Source organism: Cervus canadensis, chromosome 9, assembly GCF_019320065.1.
Source record: "Cervus canadensis isolate Bull #8, Minnesota chromosome 9, ASM1932006v1, whole genome shotgun sequence".
Classification (NCBI taxonomy): Eukaryota; Metazoa; Chordata; class Mammalia; order Artiodactyla; family Cervidae; genus Cervus; species Cervus canadensis.
Window position 1 is genome coordinate 51,663,456 of NC_057394.1, and position 20,051 is coordinate 51,683,506.

Genomic DNA, 20,051 nt, shown 5'->3' on the forward strand with positions numbered 1-20,051 from the left:
GCCTTAATAATCCTTTTGTACATGGTTTTAAAAAAAGTCTAGCTATGACTCTAGTTAAAGCCTTGATAAATAGTGAAATCTTTCTCCTTATCCATATAGGACTTGAGTTGCAGAGAGAAGTCCTTCAAGAAAATTTGTTTTATGCCCTTGTCTTCTAACCACATAAAGAGAAATGCATTTACTTGCTATACTTTTGATGGTTGCTGTTGTTGAATCATTCATTCTATAAGGTTTTATTTAGTGCTTCAGCTACTCTCTTATATATAATTCTTAGCCTTGAATTACCAGATAGACAGCTTTTTGCTAGTAAAATGCTCTTATTAGTTATGGCAGTCATATATTAATATTTGAATAGAAAAATAACCTGTTTCTCCCCTATTTATTTTCTTTGTATTTAGATACATAGCCATTTATCTTTGTGCCTAGAAATATTAAAACTGGGTTTGACAGATCAGGTGTGACTGAAGCTATTTATACAATTATAGTTTTCAGTACCAAAGTGTTTACTTTGATATTTTGCCAAGGGGATATTGTCAATGAAAAAATAACTAATTTATTCCAGGTTTTCATTTTTTCCTATGTATTCTGTATCTTCTGCCTCTGAGCTGCCTAAGTCTTCTTTGAAACCATATCGTCTTATCACAGTCTCCAGTGTTAGTAACTTTCAGAAATCTGCTTTCTTTTCTCAGCCTTTCATCTGTTCTCAGTTCACACCCCTGAGACTCACTGATCCATTCCATTCACTCTGTTTGGCTGAATAACTGAGCCTCCCCCTAAGGGAGCCGCCATGTGAGAATAGTGATGAGTGAACTCTTGATTTTCCCTTTGGAACTATATAGTTTTTCCCATAGCCCTAAATCCTGCTCATGGTTTTCAGGAGACCAAGCATTTCTATTCCTCCCCCAGCCCACTTCCACTGCATGTCTCGCATCGCCCGGGGCCGTGAAGCCTGGAGTCCCCTTGGCTCGCTAGCCTGGTTGCGGACTGCTGTCCTGCTGCAGGTGGCCTGCCCCAGAGCGGGTCTGGGCTTGTGGTGTGGGACCAGGGTTCTTGTCTGGGATCTGGTGAGAACTGAGGCCTTTTTGTGACCTCGGGCAGTAACTCATATTTTCTGTACTTGACACAGAAAAAACCTGTGCTTGATCTGTGTTTCCTCATTGATAGAATGAGATGGTTAAACTTCATGTTCAAGAGCCTATAAATGTGGATGCTCTAAATTTTTGATACTCTTTATTGGGCTCTTAGAATCTCAGTAGTTAGAGAAACTGGAAAGAAAAGCAACCACAGTTGTGCAGATGATGTCTAGTTTATAGCTGTCTGCCCCCACCTTCCACCCCACCTGAAGGCTGTGGTCGGCTTCAGTGATCATATACTTTACGTTCACTTTATTTCTGTAGTTGAGATGATTCTTATTGGCTTCTCTCAGTGTCATCGAGAATGGTTATTCAATCGGGTGCGCTTCCTTTTATCCTCTGAAGGCTGATGTTATGATAATATGATGAACAAAAAAATGGTAATTTAAACATATAACGTAAACTTTAATAGCAGTTGTGCTAAATGAAAACTAGAAAACAATTAAAATGCTTAGTATTTTAAAGACATATTGTCGTAAGATACAATAATCAGGAAGCACTAACAAAAATAGAATAAAAATTATTAGTAGCATTTATTATTTAAAATATTCAATTATGGAAGTAGAAAACTGTTACATTTTGTGCCTCTACTAGCTAATTACACATTTATAACTGCATATTCTAGAATTTTTTGCAGTCCTTAAATTATACTTTAAATAAATGAATCTTAAAATTTATGTGGAATCTTACTCCACATAAAGGAAAAGGTCACATTTTTAATCAATCTGATTAGAACATAATGTAAAATGAACTAGAATAAAGTGTATAACCATGTACCATGGAACTATGACTTTTAATGGAAAATGTAGTATGAAAGAAAAGATTTTGAAAGGAGATTCTTTATATAATTTTGCAGCTATTTTTGAAACTTTGAAAATAGAAAAAGGATAAAGAGAAAATGTAATTAAAAAAGACTTTTTCAGTTCATGGCTCTCGGCAACAAAGAAAGTTTTGTCATCTTTGCCTTAATTCTGAAATAAAACCCTTATGAAATGTGGCATAGGTTGTGTTAGTGATCAGAACCATTCGTGAACAGGATTCATCTTCTCAGAAAAATGCAGCCTTACTCAACATCTCTAGGAAGTGAGATTAAACACAGATTTCTAATGGCAGAAAAGCTACAAGCGTAGATGGCGCTAATAATCTGATGTCCTGACTCCTACTTGAGGAAAGCCAGTCTTTTAGTGAAAGGGTGTTGGTTCTGGTTTAGAAGCTGCTCCCGGCGGTGGGCGGGTGTGTCTAAAGGTGCCCTGCTCTGGCCTCCTGAGCTGGGGTCAGGCCCTCATTTCTCTGTCACTGCAGGGGTTAGGGGATGGTTTCGGGAAGGTAACGGTCATTTCCCTTCATTCTCCCAAGTCCTTAGAGGGACAGTGTTCCCAGGGCAGGGATGTAAGCCACAGTGGGCTTCTTGTCTGGCCCTCGGGGGCCAGGTTTCAGAGTCTGGCACTGGGATCCCAAGCCCGAGTTCCCTGCAGAACTCTGCACTCTCCTGTCTAGTATTCGACAGAGGTACCATCAGCATGGGTAACTGGATTTTGTGAAAAAATTTCATTCTTACTAATAACCTCCTTTATTCTTATCTGTCTTTGTGTGTCAGTCGCTCAGTCGTGCCTGACTCTTTGTGATCCCATATTTCTCTTTAACGCATCCTTATGTTGGCAACATGTATATCCTGCTTTATCAGTGACCTTTGCATAAACTTTTTCACTGGTTTTACTCTCATTTGAGGCAGTTCATGATATGGCTGTTGTTTTGTTTTTTTTTTTCCACAGCAGTGCTTCTCATTATTTCTCAGCATGAAAGATTTTAACCAAATCAGTCTGTTTGGATAATAGACTTGATTATCTGGTTTCATAACTATGTAAGTGTGTTTCTATCTTTTTTTTTAAACCTGTTTTTTTTTTTTTTCCCTGAATTTCTTTTTAGTTTAGAAACTCTGTTTCTTCCTGTCTCTTTACTCTATTTCCATTCTGTCTTTCCCCAGCCGTCCTTTGACCATCTGGTAGCAGAGAAGAGAGGAGAAAGCCATGGTGTCCATTGCATGGCATATGCTGGTACATTAAACTCCACAAGAGTCCAATTTATCATTTAAAAAAAATAAAACAGAATTGATTGAAGTTGCTTTGGTTTCTGATTTGCAGGTTGAAGTAGTGAAGAATGCTAGTTTTTTAATGTGACATCTAACATATTTTGCAACTAGTAGAAAGGTTGAGTCAAAGTGTAGTGACTTTCATTCTTTCATTAGATCTGTTGCTTAAAGATACTTACCTCAAGCATTATTTTTCTCACAATGATTATGATGATGATGATAATAGTCACAGAAGTAGTATTACTCTTATGTAAGTTATATAAGCAAGTGCACCAGGAGGTATTCAGTGTAATGCCTAGCAGATATTCAGTCAATATTATTTAAAATTTAAGGTTATTTGACTTTTTTCTTTATGTAGACCAGAAGATATTTCAGAATGTGATAGGTTACTGCTGTTGAGAAATAAATTGAATTTTAAAAATGTAGAGACAAACCTTTTAGTTGAGGATCAAGGTAGGAAGATAAAATGTATACATTTTCTAAAAAGTAAAGGATTATCATGGGTTCGGGTTAAGGAAAGAAACTCCACTAATAAAATTTTTACTATCCTGTATCTGAAAATTTTAACCAATACAGAAAGACAAGGAAAAGACTTCTATGCTAGGAATAAGGAGATGAATGTGCCATTATTTGCTGATACTTGGATAACCTATGACAACCAGTAAAATAATTACTAGGACTGATAACATTTTGTCTCTTGACATGTGGAAGTACATGCAGTTGCACATGTTTAAAACTGAACAGGGTCAAAAGTGTTCTTCATTTGTTGCTCAGTTAAGCAAACAACACCATCATCTGCCTGCTTGCTTAAACCTGAGGGTCCCCTTCTTTCTCCATTAGTCTGCAGGTACACAGGTACGTGCTCATATACCTACAACAGAGCTTTACTGAGGTCCTGCTGTGTTCCAGGCTTGGGGCTAGGTATACCCTGGTGAACAGAGTAACTGCCTCTAACAACTTGCTTTCTCATGAGGGGAGAGAGACTGATATCAAATTCATGGTATGTGAGGAGTACGGGCTTTAGAGGAGAAACAGGGCAGTGCTCTGTGATGGGGAACACCAGGTGGGAGCGGCGTGCTGGTCTGTCTGTGTAAGGAAGCAAACCTGTGCTGCTGGGGTTTAACAGGAGTCTTCCACTCTGTGTGCTGAAGCGACTGCAGCTGGTCAGACTTGGAAGTGGGGAGACTAGTTAGAAGGCAGTTGTGAGAAAGGATAGTGGCCGTGAGCAGTCACGGGGAGTGTAGTAGCCAGGCATCCAGTAAGCGGTGCTTATTTTAGTGAATGTTTTGGGTTAGAATGGACAGGATTCACTCTTGGACTTGATGTAGTTAGGGGTTAGTGAAAAGAAGGGTGACTTTAAGCCTTGTGACTTGAGCAGTCGCAATAAGAGCATTCCCATTTCTCACGGATTGCTACCACTCCCCTCTGTCTTGCCCGTCTACCATTACTGTGTGCCACTCTTTCAGTTCACCTTCAGTGGGCTGAGTTTTTTCTAAAATGCAGTTCTTTTGATGTCTCTCTCATACTTAAGACTTCAGTGGCTCCACGTTGCTCTAAGAATAAAAGCCAGAATTCTTGTCAGTCAGTTCAGTCGTTCAGTCATGTCCGACTCTTTGCGACCCCATGGACTGCAGCACGCCAGGCCTCCCTGTCCATTGCCAACTCCCGGAGTTTACCCAAACTCATGTCCATTGAATCGGTGATGTCATCCAGCCATCTCATCCTCTCTCGTCCCCTTCTCCTCCTGCCCTCAATCTTTTCCAGCATCAGGGTGTTTTCAAATGAGTCAGCTCTTCGCATCAGGTGGCCAAAGCATTAAGAGTTTCAGCTTCAACATCAGTCCTTCCAATGAACACCCAGGACTGATCTTTAGGTTGGACTGGTTGGATCTCCTTGCAGTCCAAGGGACTCTCAAGAGTCTTCTCCAACACCACAGTTCAAAAGCATCAATTTTTCGGTGCTCAGCTTTCTTCACAGTCCAACTCTCACATCCATACATGACCACTGGAAGAACAGTAGCCTTGACTAGACAGACTTTTGTTGACAAAGTAATGCTTAAAAGGTCTCACATGTTCTGGTGCCATTTTTTCCACCCAATATTCTTTGTTCTTATTATCTTACTCGTTTCTGTGCCCTTGCAGAACCCGAAACACTGTCCTTCCGTAATCTGTGTCCTTCCTTCTCCCACCCCAAACATTTCTCACTTGCCCTACTCCTTTTCTCTTTCTAGCTTTTGCTTAGATATCATTCATTCCATAGAGAGTATCCCTTACAAATATGAGTTAATCTTCTTTAGTCTCCTGTGGTTCTTACCCAAACACTGTATATGTATCTATGTGTGTACTTTAATTGGATTGGTTCTTAAATTTTTTGAGGCCAAGACATGTCCATTTTGTCTAGCATATTCTTTTTTAGTTGGTACTTAATAGATACTTATTTGAATGAAAGAATAAATAAGTAAAGTGAATGACTATAAAACACACATGTGAAATCCAACAAAATTTCTCTATTCTACCAGTAACAAGTAACAAAGTACAGTGGGGAAACGCTGAGTTAATCAATGTGCCCAGAGACCTAGGAGTGTAGTACTTAGGGCACCTAACATTAACAGTGAATATGCGGGATGCCTATGCAGAATGCTGTGTTAAGTTGAAAAATTATAGACAGATGTCATGTTCATGATTAGGAGGTTTGGAACTTGTCAACATATCAAATTTCCCTGAATCTGTTCACGAATGCCTTACAGTTCAAATACAATTCAAATGGATTTTATTTTTAGAACTTTGGAATTGCTCTTAGGTTCCTGTGGAAAATAAATGAAAAAAGTGAAGAATGTTTTAAAAAAAAGAAAAATAATTTGAACAGCCAATTAGTAAGATATATCTTAAATCCTACAGTGCTGAAGGCGGAATGATAGTAGCCCAAGAGTAGTACATGGAACTGTGGAAGAGAATTAGACGTCCAAGAAAGCAAATATAGAATAAAAGTGTAACGTAAAATCACTTGAGAAAGATGGTTGATTATTCATAAAATGATAGAGATAATTAGTTAATAAACATTTTGAAAAATATAAAATTTGATCTCTATTTCACACTATGTACCCAAACATGTAATTATAATGCTTTTCTGATATACAGAAATTTTAATTATAATGTGCTATCTTATATATGAAGATTGTTTTTGAAGTTTTTTCAACATTAGTAGTTTATTTATACGTATCTAGCTAAACGATTTGCTCCGTTGTTTTCGAGATCCTAATTTTGTCTAGATGAATGACTTTTGTCAGAAATGCTGTCCATGTGTACAAAGGAGAGGCACGATGACAGGATCACTGTATTGGTCACAGCTGTTAACCTTGACTGTCATGTACTGTGCTGTAATCACAATCCATATATTGTTCATCAGGATGTATTTATTCTCTTATTTTTTAGCAAAGACAGAGAAGTTAAATGCATTTGCTGATTTTTAAAAGCTCAGATAAAGTAGGCTGAATATTAAAATTTGACTATTTTTCAAATATTTGGAAAACAATTATAAACATTCTACTGTCCAGTTTTATATGAACTGTCTTTTTAAATAAATAAGGGGTATCAACCATGAAACAGCTGGGTGTTTGTTTAGCACTCTTAGAGCTAACTCCTTAACCTATCCCAAGTGTCAGCACCTTTATTTTTATGACCGTGTACTGTATATTGTTGAGACGGACTCACTGTGCTTATTCTGCACCTGATGGCTTTGGTTTCCATAGTGAACAAGAACTTTGTTTTTGTGTTTTCTGTTAGACTTTTAAATATTTACTCCTAGTTGTTTTTTTAGGGAAAGAGCTCCCAGACCCTATATGAAATAGTTTGGGTCTTGGGATATCTACTATTCTATTATTTTTGTAACTGATTGATGCTATTTATGTCTTTTTTAAGATTATTTTATGACAAAGTTTATATCTTCTCTTTTGACAGTTGAGTGCCTAACATGGATCTATCCTTGGTTTTACAGAGAAAAGAGAAGAGGAAGATTTTGAAGAGAAGAAAGCTATTAAGAAACGAATTAAAGAACTTAAATTTCTAGATTCTAAAACTGCCCAGAACCTTTGTAAGTATCAGATGTCAATATAATTAAATGAGCAAAACACACCACTGAACACACTGGTTCCTTTAAATTATGACATTTTCTTTTTGACTGTTTTCTCATTTTATGTTAATTTTGTTATTATCACTTATAATAGATTCAAAGATAACTTTCCTTTCCTTTAACTCATAATTCCTGGAGGAATTATGAGTTAAATTCTTCAAAAGATTAATGCATATTAGAAAATAAAGCTAGGAAAGGGATTTATAATAAAACTATATTTCCCATTATTGAAAATAGACCTACCCTTTAAAATCTTTCTTTTAAGTATAACAATAAAGAATTATGGAATTTAGGTGATGACACCATATTTTAAAAAATTTGGTAGTGGATTATTTCTTCTGTACCTCTGAATCTCTATTATTTGTGATACTTTATCAGACACAAAGGAGTTTGGAATATTAATGGGAATAAGGATGGTGATTAAAATGATTTCTCTTATCCCATCTGAGCAGTTCAAAGTCTTTCCTCAAAAGTACTGCCTGGAAATATTTTAGCTTTAATTACTGTTACAGGAGCTAAATACTTAGTATTGAATTGTCTTCCTGGCTGAATTACTGTGGAAGAGGGCAAATGGGTTTGCTTCTGACTTATTTCAGCTGCATCTTAAATGCATCAAAGACAGTTCTGTTTGAAACTGAGATAATATGATCTGGATATATTACTTTCTGATGCTACAAGATGGATAAAATGTGGAGAATCTAGAGGCATGAAGAGCTAATGTAGTCTGCCGTTCAATTATTGCAAGCCTCAAGTGAGCTTTTCGCAAACACTTGGCCAAAACAGTCCTTGGTGAGAGGATGAGCCTCCTTGCTATTGAGGCAGGAGGGAGGGAGTTAGAGCAGTGTCTGGAGAAGGCGGGGTTGACACTCCTTTGTGAAAGCTCTGGAACCCTTTTCTTACCCTGCTCACTTTTGGGTACTCCTGACGGGATGTAAGCTTGACAAGATCCCTGTGGATAGTGTGCAGAAATTAGTGTTCTGACCAAAACAGCGTTTCTGTTCCTGGGCCCCCGTTGATTGTGCATAGCTGCCCCTTTGCTGTGGAGCCCTGTGGCTTGGTTGGGCCCAGGAAGGTGCCAGCAGGGATGCGGTGTGGAGGCCTTACCTGCAGCTCCAGGGCTCTCTGCCTGCACTGAGCATCGTCCTCCCAACGTGAGAACTGTAAGGCAGGGAGCCTATCTTCCTGGTGTCTGCTGAACATGTGGTCTGAAGTAGAAAGGTTTTGGGGCCGGGAGGTTAGATGAGTGAAATTTTGGTATTTGTTATTTCAGGAAACTTCCTTCTTAAAGGGAGGGAAAAGCGTTAGTAACTTAAATAATGTGAAAAAGATCTATACTCTGATTTGAAGAGTGATTTTTGTCTTGAAAAATGTTATTTGCCTCCATTACAAATTGTCTTGTTCGGGGTCCTAAAGAAATATTATCTTGAATATGATTCTTTTTAGGTGGGTTAACCATGGTTCAGTTCAGTTCAGTTCAGTCGCTCAGTCGTGTCCGACTCTTTGTGACCCCAGGAATTGCAGCACGCCAGGCTTCCCTGTCTGTCACAAACTCCCAGAGTTTACTCAAACTCATGCCCATCGAGTCAGTGATGCCATCCAGCCATCTCATCCTCTGTCATCCCCTTCTTCTCCTGCCTCCAATCCCTCCCAGCATCAGGGTCTTTTACAATGGGTCAACTTTTCGCATGAGGTGGCCAAAAGTATTGAAGTTTCAGCTTCAGCATCAGTCCTTCCAATGAACACCCAGGACTTATCTCCTTTAGGATGGACTGATTGGATCTCCTTGCAGTCCAAGGGACTCTCAAGAGTCTTCTCCAACACCACAGTTCAAAAGCATCAATTCTTCGGTGCTCAGCTTTCTTCACGTGGTAAGATCGCCTAAATAGCCATCTCAAAGTTGAATGATTGGTCTGCGGAGCAGTGTTCTTTAGTATTAGTTATGTATTAGAGGGAAAATCAGTAGACCATTCAGGTATGACTTAAATCCTTTATGACTATACAGTGGATGTGAGAAATAGATTTAAGGAACTACATCTGATAGACAGAGAGCCTGATGAACTATGGACGGACGTTCGTGACATTGTACAGGAGACAGGGAGAAAGACCATCCCCAAGAAAAAGAAAAGCAAAATGGTATCTGAGGAGGCCTTACAAATAGCTGTGAAAAGAAGAGAAGTGAAAAGCAAAGGAGAAAAGGAAAGATATTCCCATCTGAATGCAGAGTTCCAAAGAATAGCAAGGAGAGATGGGAAAGCCTTCTCTGTGATCAATGCAAAGAAACAGAGGAAAACAATAGGATGGGAAAGACTAGAGATCTCTTCAAGAAAATTAGAGATACCAAGGGAACATGATAAATATGGGCTCAATAAAGGACAGAAATGGTATGGACCTAACAGAAGCAGAAGATATTAAGAGACAGCAAGAATACTCAGAAGAACTGTGAAGATCATCACAACCCAGATAATCACGATGGTGTGATCACTCACCTAGAGCCAGACATTCTGGAATGTGAAGTCAGGTGGACCTTAGAAAGCCTCACTATGAACAAAGCTAGTGGAGGCGATGAAATTCCAGTTGAGCTATTTCAAATCCTGAAAGATGATGCTGTGAAAGTGCTGCAGTCAACATGCCAGCAAATTTGGAAAACTCAGCAGTGGCCACAGGACTGGAAAAGGTCAGTTTTCATTCCACTCTCAAAGAAAGGCAATGCCAAAGAATGCTCAAACTACCGCACAATTGCACTCATCTCACATGCTAGTCAAGTAATGCTCAAAATTCTCCAAGCCAGGCTTCAGCAATACGTGAACTGTGAACTTCCAGATGTTCAAGCTGGTTTTAGAAATGGCAGAGGAACCAGAGGTCAAATTTCCAACATCCGCTGGATCATCGAAAAAGCAAGAGAGTTCCAGAAAAACATCTATTTCTGCTTTATTGACTATGCCAAAGCCTTTGACTGTGTGGATCACAATAAACTGTGGAAAATTCTGAAAGAGATGGGAATACCAGACCACCTGACCTGCCTCTTGAGAAATCTGTATGCAGGTCAGGAAGCAACAGTTAGAACTGGACATGAAACAACAGACTGGTTCCAAATAGGAAAAGGAGTACATCAAGCCTATATATTGTCACCCTGCTTATTTAACGTATGTATATGTATGCTTATTTAACGTATCATGAGAAGCACCGGGCTGGAAGAAGCAGAAGCTGGAATCAAGATTGCCAGGAGAAATATCAATAACCTCAGATATGCAGATGACACCACCCTTATGGCAGAAAGTGAAGAGGAACTAAAGAGCCTCTTGATGAAAGTGAAAGAGGAGAGTGAAAAAGTTGGCTTAAAGCTCAACATTCAGAAAATTAAGATCATGGCATCCAGCCCCATCACTTCATGGCAAATAGATCGGGAAACAGTGGAAACTGGCTGACTTTATTTTTTTTTTGGCTCCAGCATCACTGCAGATGGTGATTGCAGTCATGAAGTTAAAAGATGCTTGCTCCTTGGAAGGAAAGTTATAACCAACCTAGACATCATATTAAAAAGCAGAGACATTACTTTGTCAAGAAAGGTCCTTCTAGTCAAGGCTATGGTTTTTCCAGTGGCCATGTATGGACATGAGAGTTGGACTATAAAGAAAGCTGAGCACCAAAGAATTGATGTTTTTGAACTGTGGTGTTGGAGAAGACTCTTCAGAGTCCCTTGGGCTACAAGGACATCAATCAGTCCATCCTAAAGGAGATCAGTCCTGGGTGTTCATTGGAGGGACTGCCGCTGAAGCTGAAACCCCCGTACTTTGGTCACCTCATGCGAAGAGTTGACTCATTGTAAAAGACCCTGATGCTGGGAGGGATTGGGGGCAGGAGGAGAAGGGGACGACAGAGGATGAGATGGTTGGATGGCATCACCGGCTCAATGGACATGGTTTGGGTAAACTCCGGGAGTTGGTGATGGACAGGGAGGCATGGCATGCTGCGGTTCATGGGGTTGCAAGAGTTGGACACGACTGAGAGACTGAACTGAACTGATGCATTACACACGTGTACTAAACTGGATTTCAGGTTTAAGTGTAATAATTGATGTGCTGGTTCAGGATGTGCCTGTTAGCCTTTACTGCAGTCTCTCCATGTTGGTAGGTGTTTTGACATGTAGGTTTTGACATGTAGGTTGTTGGTAGCATGGCATTTGAGTGACTTGAAAAAGATTGTTGGTTTTGAAAATGGCTGTTTAAAGAAAACAAAATAAAGACAGATACTGTTGGGATTGCTGTAGCTGAGCATATGAATCCATTCATTTAATCATTAGACACATTTTAAAGTATAACATCAAAAGGTCAGAATTTATACCAGGTCATCATATTATGATGTAATCCATCTTGGATCATTCTTACCCTCTCTGAGTGTAGCAAGTGTTATTATTTAAGCTTTAAGAGGCTTTAGCAGCCCTAATCTTTACTGTTATTATAATCTGATTCACAGTTGGTTTTTGTCTATGAAATTCAGTCTTCTGAGATACTGAATTCTGAGAAGAGTCATGTGATAGTGACAAGATTGTATCTTATCACTTAAAAGCCTAAGGTACTTTCTCTTTAATATCTCTTAACTGAAACATTTCACAGAGTTTTGAGAAAGGCTCTAAAATCTAATGGGTTGTATGTGTTAGTCGCTCAGTTATGTCTGATTCTTTGGGACCCCATGGACTGCAGTCTGCCAGGCTCCTCTGTCCATGGAATTCTCCAGGCAGGAATACTGTAGTGGGTATATTTTGAGTTTGTGAAGTTTGTCCGAGTCTGGGTTCAGGGTAAAAGAATTCTAGCCATTCTAGGATGAAGAGATGGCTTTGGAGTTTTACAAGGTTCCTATGCTTTACTAGATTTTTTGGAGTGGATATTAGAGTTATAAAGGGGGGAAATCTGGAACCTAGAATTTAACATAAAGGCTTAAATATTTATATGTTCCCTTTCAGAAAACAGGTGTGACTGGCTCTAATATCTGCACATTCTACACTCCTTTACTGCACTCAAAACTTCTGACTGGGATCAATACAATCACATTTTGAGGGATAAGATGCATGTTAGTAAAAACATTCAGTTTACTGTGTCTTTTGGAGGCTTTAAATAAGCATCTTATATTATTCTCAATAACTTTTAAATTCAGTGTTTTAAAGATCTGTGCTTCTCTTTTGATTTGATGTTATGCATTAGTCCATTTTCAACTCTTTGTAATTTACTTGCCCTTTAGTTCAGTTCAGTCACTCAGTCGTGTCCGACTCTTTGTGACCCTATGAGCCACAGCACGCCAGGCCTCCCTGTCCATCACCAGCTCCCGGAGTCCACCCAAACCCATGTCCATTCTACATAGTTGCCCTTAGTTATGGCACATGTTTTCCCAAAAGCTTATTCATAACCAAAAACCCCCACATTTCAGTCTTTATAAATATATGTCATTTTAATTATGGAATAATACCTGAAAGTAGTGGATGAATTACAAATATAGAAGAAAGTTAAGAAATAAGTTATATCTATCTGCAAAGTTGATTTTTCTATTCAAATTTAACTTTTCTTTCATATATTATTGTTAAACATGTATTATTAGTTATAAATAGCATGTGTAACTAATGTTGCTTATGTTTATATGATTAGATAACTGTGTAAGTGAGATCATAGAGGTGTTTCATCTGCAAAGTTAGGGGCTTCCCAAGGCTGCCCTCACTACTGAAACCAGTGGTAAGTTTAGGGGTCCCCAGGACCACTCTTAAGGTTGATAATTTGTTTGAGGGACTCGTAGAATTGACTGACAGCTATTTTACTCATGGTTATTACAGCAGAATGATACAGACTATAATCAGCAAAGGGAAGAGGCCCGTGCAGCAGAGTCCAGGAGAGTCGTAAGCCTGGCATTGCAGTTGTCATCTCCCAGTGGTGACAAGGGCAGCCCTGGCCTCTCCCAGCAGTGATGGGGACACTTCTTACAGGTTATTTCCAGCAGAGACCCAAGCTTTGCTATTTAGTTTGCACTGGGTCTTGGTATAGCTGATCTCCCATATGTTTGACCTTAGTTTCCAGACCCTCCACAGTTCAGGCTAATACGCTGTGGCCCAATGCTCCTGGTAAACAAAGACACTCTTATTATGTAGGACATTGCAAGGGCTTACAGAGTACCTCATACGACCCAGACTTCACTTGGGTAAACTTAATCCTTTATCACACAGTAAGAATCTGCCTGCAGGAGATCTGCGTTCGATCCCTGGGTTGGGAAGATCCCCTGGAGAAGGGAATGGCAACCCACTCCAGTGTTCTGGCCTGGAGAGTTCCATGGATGGAGGGACAATGGTGGGCTATAGTTTATGAGGTTGCAAAGGGTTGGACATGACTGAACTACTAACACTTTCATTACTACTGTGGCTGCTTTGGGGCTGCAATAGTAGAGTTGAGTAGTTGTGACAGATTGTATAGGCTCATAAAACCTAAAATATTTACCAATGTGGCCATTTATAGAAAAAGTTTGTTAACCTCTACTTTGAGTATAGCGCTTCCCTGGAATGGTAAAGAATTTGCTTGCTAATACAGGAGACAGGGGTTTGATCCCTGGGTTGGGAAGATCCCCTGGAGAAGGAAATGGCAACCCAGTCTTGCCTGGGAAATCTCATGGGCATAGGAGCCTGGCAGGCTGTAGTCTATCAGACGTGACCTAGCAACTAAACAACAACAGCTACTCTAAGTATATGCCGGTTCTGCATTTGTACCATTTTTCTCTTCCAGTATCAGAGTGTTTGAGTGTTCCCATTCTACCACCTCTCTAATGCTTGGAGTTTTACAAGAAGCTAGTGTAGCTTTAAACAAAGAAAAAATACTGTGTTTAGGACTTGTTTAGCTTCCTTGCTCTGATGATTTGTCTCTCTCTAAAATTTTGGAAAGTGACATTTTCTCTTTAAATATGCTTTTTCCCTGGTGTGTGTGTGTGAGTTCCTTTCAGAACTCCAGGAAGACATTTTTAGTTGTTTAGTATTTTTCCATCTCTTTGTCTTTGTGGTTTGGAGAGCATCTCTGCTTATGTTACCTGTTTTCTCTTTATCTGATGTCTAATCCATATGAATTTTCTACTTCCGTAGCTAGATATGCATATTTTCATTTTTAAAGATTTTGTCTCCTTCACATATCTGTCTCTTTATAACACGGTTCTTTTGTTTCCTGGTCAGTGTTTCAGACTCGGGTTTCACTTCTTTAAGTGATTTTTTCATTTTCTCCAGGTTGTTTTTTATTTCCTTTCTTTTGGGATAGCTCAGAAAAGGATTTAAAGATTAAAATAAAAATAACTTTGAAGAAATATTTCAAAGTTCTGTCTCCACTTTGCCATGTCACCTGAAATAAAAAACTATGATTTCTTTCTCCCTCAATTATTATGTTATGCTTCCATGTAATTCTTTCCTTTTCATCTTTTTTTTAAAGATACTCTTTATTTTATTTTTTATTGGAGGATAATTGCTTTACAGTTTTGTGATGGTCTCTGCTGCTCATCAGCAGAAGTCAGTCACAATTTTATATGCATATAAAATACAGAGTTTTATATTATGAAATTTAAAAATATTATTGATAATTCAGCATTGTTTACATTTTCTCTACCTCGTATGGGCTTCCCTAGTGGCTCAGATGGTAAAGAATCTGCCTGCAATGCAGGAATCCAGGTTCGATCTCTGGGTTCAGAAGATCTCCTGGAGAAGTGATCTGTCTGCTCTGTCCATGGGATTCTCCAGGCAAGCTTCAGTATTCTTTTCTGGAGAATTCCATGGACAGAGGAGCCTGGCAGGTTATAGTCCATGGGGTCAGAAAGAATCAGACACATATAAAATAAAAAACTCCCTCTTGAGCCTCTCTCAATTCCACGCCTCTAGGTCATCATAGAGCGCCAGGCTGGGCTCCCTGAGTTATATAGCAGCTTCCCTCTAGTTATCTATTTTACTAGGTAGGAGTGTATATATGTCAGTGCTACTTTCTCAGTTTATTCTACCCTCCCTTTTCCCCGCTGTAACCACCAGACCGTTCCCTATGAATGCTTCTCCATTTCTGCTCTGTAAATAGTACTGTTTTTCTAGAGTCCATATTATGCATTAATATACCATATTTGTTTTTCTCTTTCTGACTTATTTCACTCTGTATAACAGGCTCTAGGTTTATCCACCTCCCTGCAACTGACTCAAATTCATTCCTCAGTGGACATGAGTTTGGGTAAACTCCGGGAGTTGGTGATGGACAGGGAGGCCTGATGTGCTGCAGTTCATGGGGTTACAAAGAGTCGGACACGACTGAGCGACTGAACTGAACCACAACTTCCTTATCCATTTAAGTGTTGATCCTTTTAATCTTTTTATTTAATGCTATAACCTTTTCTACATTTTGTTACTGTGTCCATAGTTAGGTTTCAAATAGAATTTATTGTTTCTCAAAGGGAATTTTAAGGATTGTGATTAATCTTACTAATCCTTCTAAACTTGCCTCCAGATGATATCTTAGCAATTGGCCTTCTCAGTTTGCCTATTTCTGATGTTTAACAAATTACGTATTATTTTTTGGTCATTTTTTCTTATTCTTTTGAGTTTTCCTACATTTTTCTCATTTTTCTATTTGGACCTCACTGTATTCTGAATGAACTGGGGAAAAGCCTTCTGAATTTTGAGGCACATTTATCCCCTGAGTTTTCTTGATTTTTCATTGCTTTAGGTGATTTGACAATGGTGTTTTCATTTTGTGAGATATAAATCTTTTCATATGTTTTTTCATTGATTATTATGAATAAGTTCTATAATCATAAATGAGCTAATTTCCCATGTTCACTTTCTTTTAGTATTCCTCTATGTTAATGTTTGGACTTCTCTTGTGGCTCAGCTGGTAAAGAATCCGCCTGTAATGTGGGAGACCTGGGTTCAATCTCTGGGTTGGGAAGATCCCCTGAATAAGGAAACGGCTACCCACTCTAGTATTCTGGCTTGGAGAATTCTGGCCTGGGTCGCAAAGAGTCAGACACAACTGGGCATCTTTCACTTCAGTTCACTTCATATTAATGTTTACATTTAATCCTAGGATCATATGCAACTTGCTTTAGTACATATGCAACTGTACATGATGTACAGATTTAGATTTTATTCCCTATCAGTTATTCATTAATTATCTCTTTAAGATCACATAAGTGTTATATTTTTGTGCTTTCTAGTGTCTGCTAATGGGTTATCCCTTAGTAATTCCATAAATCTCTTTTGCAGTATCATTTAGCTCATTTGTTCCTTCTTGTTCTTGCATTATTGAAGATTATACATATTATAATTTCTAGGAGCATATCCCACATTTATAACTGTTGAGTTCATTATGTGTGAATGAAGCTGATGATAAGAACACAAATGATGTTCTTATTATTCCTTTCTAGTTGATCCATGATATCCTTAGGAATATAGGCTTCTCCAAGAAAGAAGGATCATGTTTTCTCAATCTCATGAAAAATAGTGTTTTTATATGAAAATACCTACAGATAAAATGATACAAGTTTGGTATATAAACGTAGTGGGTAGTGATAACGAGGTCTGAGTGTGTTCAAGAAGTAACATCTGTCACTGGAGAGAAGAAACAATAGTAGTAGAATAAGGGGGGACCAGTAAAACATTACATCTAATGCTCTGAAAATATTCTTATACACTTCAGTAACTTTTGAGAAGATCATTGGGTTTGAACATTAGATTTATGAGGTATGAGTGTGTTAGTTGGTCAGTTGTGTCCGATTCTTTCTGACCCCATGGACTGTAACCCACCAGGCTCTTCTGTCCATGGAATTAGTGCATGTATATGGAAGTGGATAGTGGAAGAATACTGTAGTGGATAGCTGCAAGTATTCTTGCCTGGAGAATTCCATGGACAGAGGAGACAGATCTGTTCTCCAGGAGATCTTCTCTACCCAGAGATCAAACCCAGGTCTCCTGCACTGCAGGCAGATTATCATCTGAGCCACAGGGAAGCCCATGTGGGGTATAAAAAAATGTAAATAATGTTGACTTCTCAAAATAGCATTTTATCCCTTCTAGTCCATTTGGATAGTTTCCATTAAAATTTGTGTTCTAGTATTGCATATTTAGAAAGCATCACTACGAACAAAGCTAGAGGAGGTGATGGAATTCCAGTTGAGCTATTTCAAATCCTAAAGGATGATGCTGTGAAAGTATTGCATATTAGAAAGCATATGCCAGCAAATTTGGAAAACTCAGCTGTGGCCACAGGACTGGAAAAGGTCAGTTTTCATTCCAGTCCCAAAGAAAGGTAATGCCAAAGAATGCTCAAACTACTGCACAGTTGCACTCATCTCACACGCTAGTAAAGTAATGCTCAAAGTTCTCCAAGCCAGGCTTCAGCAGTATGTGAACCATGAACTTCCAGATGTTCAAGCTGGTTTTAGAAAAGGCCGAGGAACCAGAGATCAAATTGCCAACATGCGCTGGACCATCGAAAAAGCAAGAGAGTTCCGGAAAAACATCTATTTCTGCTTTATTGACTATGCCAAAGCCTTTGACTGTGTGGATCACAATAAACTGTGGAAAATTCTGAAAGAGATGGGCATACCAGACCATCTGACCTGTCTCTTGAGAAACCTATATGCAGGTCAGGAAGCAACAGTTAGAACTGGATGTGGAAAAACAGACTGGTTCCAAATAGGAAAAGGAGTACATCAAGGCTGTATGTGGTCACCCTGCTTATTTAACTTATATGCAGAGTACATCATGAGAAACACTGGGCTGGATGAAGCACAAGCTGGAATCAAGATTGCCGGGAGAAATATGAATAATCTCTCACATGCAGATGACACCACCCTTATGGCAAAAAGTGAAGAGGAACTAAAGAGCCTCTTGATGAAAGTGAAAGAGGAGAGTGAAAAAGTTGGCTTAAAGCTCAACATTCAGGAAACTAAGATCATGGCATTTGGTCCCATCACTTCATGGGAAATAGATGGGGAAACAGTGGAAACAGCGTCAGACTTTATTTTTCCGGGCTCCAAAATCACTGCAGATGGTGACTGCAGCCATGATATTAAAAGACGCTTACTCCTTCAAAGAAAAGTTATGACCAACCTAGACAGCATATTAAAAAGCAGAGACATTACTTTGCCAACAAAGGTCTGTCTGGTCAAGGCTATGATTTTTCCAGTGGTCATGTATGGATGTGAGAGTTGGACTGTGAAGAAAGCTGAGCACTGAAGAATTGATGTTTTTGAACTGTGGTGTTGGAGAAGACTCTTGAGAGTCCCTTGGACTGCAAGGAGATCCACCCAGTCCATCCTAAAGGAGATCAGTCCTGGGTATTCATTGGAAGGACTGATGCCGAAGCTGAAGCTCCAATACTTTGGCCACCTCATGCGAAGAGTTGACTCACTGGAAAAGACTCTGATGCTGGGAGGGATTGGGGGCAGGAGGAGAAGGGAACGACAGAGGATGAGATGGTTGGATGGCATCACGGACTCGATGGACATGTGTTTGAGTAAACTCCTGGAGTTGGTGATGGACAGGGAGGCCTGGTGTGCTGCGATTCATGGGGTTGCAAAGAGTCGGACACGACTGAGCGACTGAACTGACTGACTAACTGATTGCATATTTAAACTTTAGTTATATGCAGAATGTATTTCTCTGGCATATTGTCTGAACATTAGGGTGCTCTTATGACTTGTAAAAGTGTTGTGCACTGCCTAGCAGATTTTTTGTTTTCATATAATTTTGTTTTTAATTGGAGGGTGATTGCTTTACAACATCGTGATTGTTTCCGCCACACGTCAGCGTGAGTCAGCCGTAGGTGTCCATGCGTCCCCTCCCTCCTGAACCCCCTCTGCCTCCCTCCCTCCCCAGCCCTCTAGGTTCTCACAGAGCACTGACATTGGGCTCCCTGCGTCACACAGCGGATTCCCACTAGCTATTTATTATATCTGGAAATGTGTGTTTCAGTGTTACCCTCTCAAATCGTCTTACCCTCTCCTTTCCCCACTGTGTCCAAAAGGCTGACCTTTATGTCTGCATCTCCTTTGTTTCCCTGAAAATAGGATCATCAGTACCAGCTTTCTAGAGTCCATAGACATGCATTAGTGTATGATATTTGTCATTCTCCTTCTGACTTACTTCACTTTATATAATAGGCTGTAGGTTCAGCCACCTTATTAGAACTGACTCAATTGCATTTCTTTTTATAGCTGAGAAATATTCCATTGTGCCTATGTATCACAACTTCTTTATACATTCATCTGTCAATGGACATGTAAGTTGCTTCCATGTCCTAGCTATTGTGAATAGTTCTTTGGTGAACATTGGGGTACGTGTGTCTTTTTCCATTATGGTTTCCTAAGGGTGTATGCTCAGTAGTGGGATTGCTGGGTCATATGTTAAGCAGTTTTCTTAAAAAAGTTTTTTAAAACTATTTAGTAAGGGCAGAAGATATGTAGACTAATAACACACACGTCTAGATAAATATTATGTGTACATATTGGGGTTTTATGGTTCTTTTCATTACAATATGATACCTCTTTAGCGTACTAAGCCATTTCAGTTTTTTAAAAAATCACATCAAAATTGGCACCATTCCTATATTAGGCTAATACTAAGCATTAAAAATCATCCTCAAAACCAACATAATAATATAGAACTGTTGTTTAAATGTAGTTCTAAAACTGGGGAAGAGTAAAAAAATGTG

At 39.1% G+C, this 20,051-nt stretch overlaps 1 protein-coding gene across 6 annotated transcripts in view; it reads left to right on the plus strand.

Moving 5' to 3' along the window:
- DIAPH3 (diaphanous related formin 3) overlaps positions 1–20,051 on the plus strand; it is a 527,980-nt gene that overhangs the window by 230,651 nt on the left and 277,278 nt on the right. For all 6 annotated transcript variants that reach the window (XM_043478170.1, XM_043478172.1, XM_043478171.1 and 3 more), the window contains one exon: positions 7,216–7,311. In XM_043478170.1, coding sequence (XP_043334105.1) covers positions 7,216–7,311 — 96 coding nt within the window. The remainder of the gene's footprint in view (positions 1–7,215; positions 7,312–20,051) is intronic.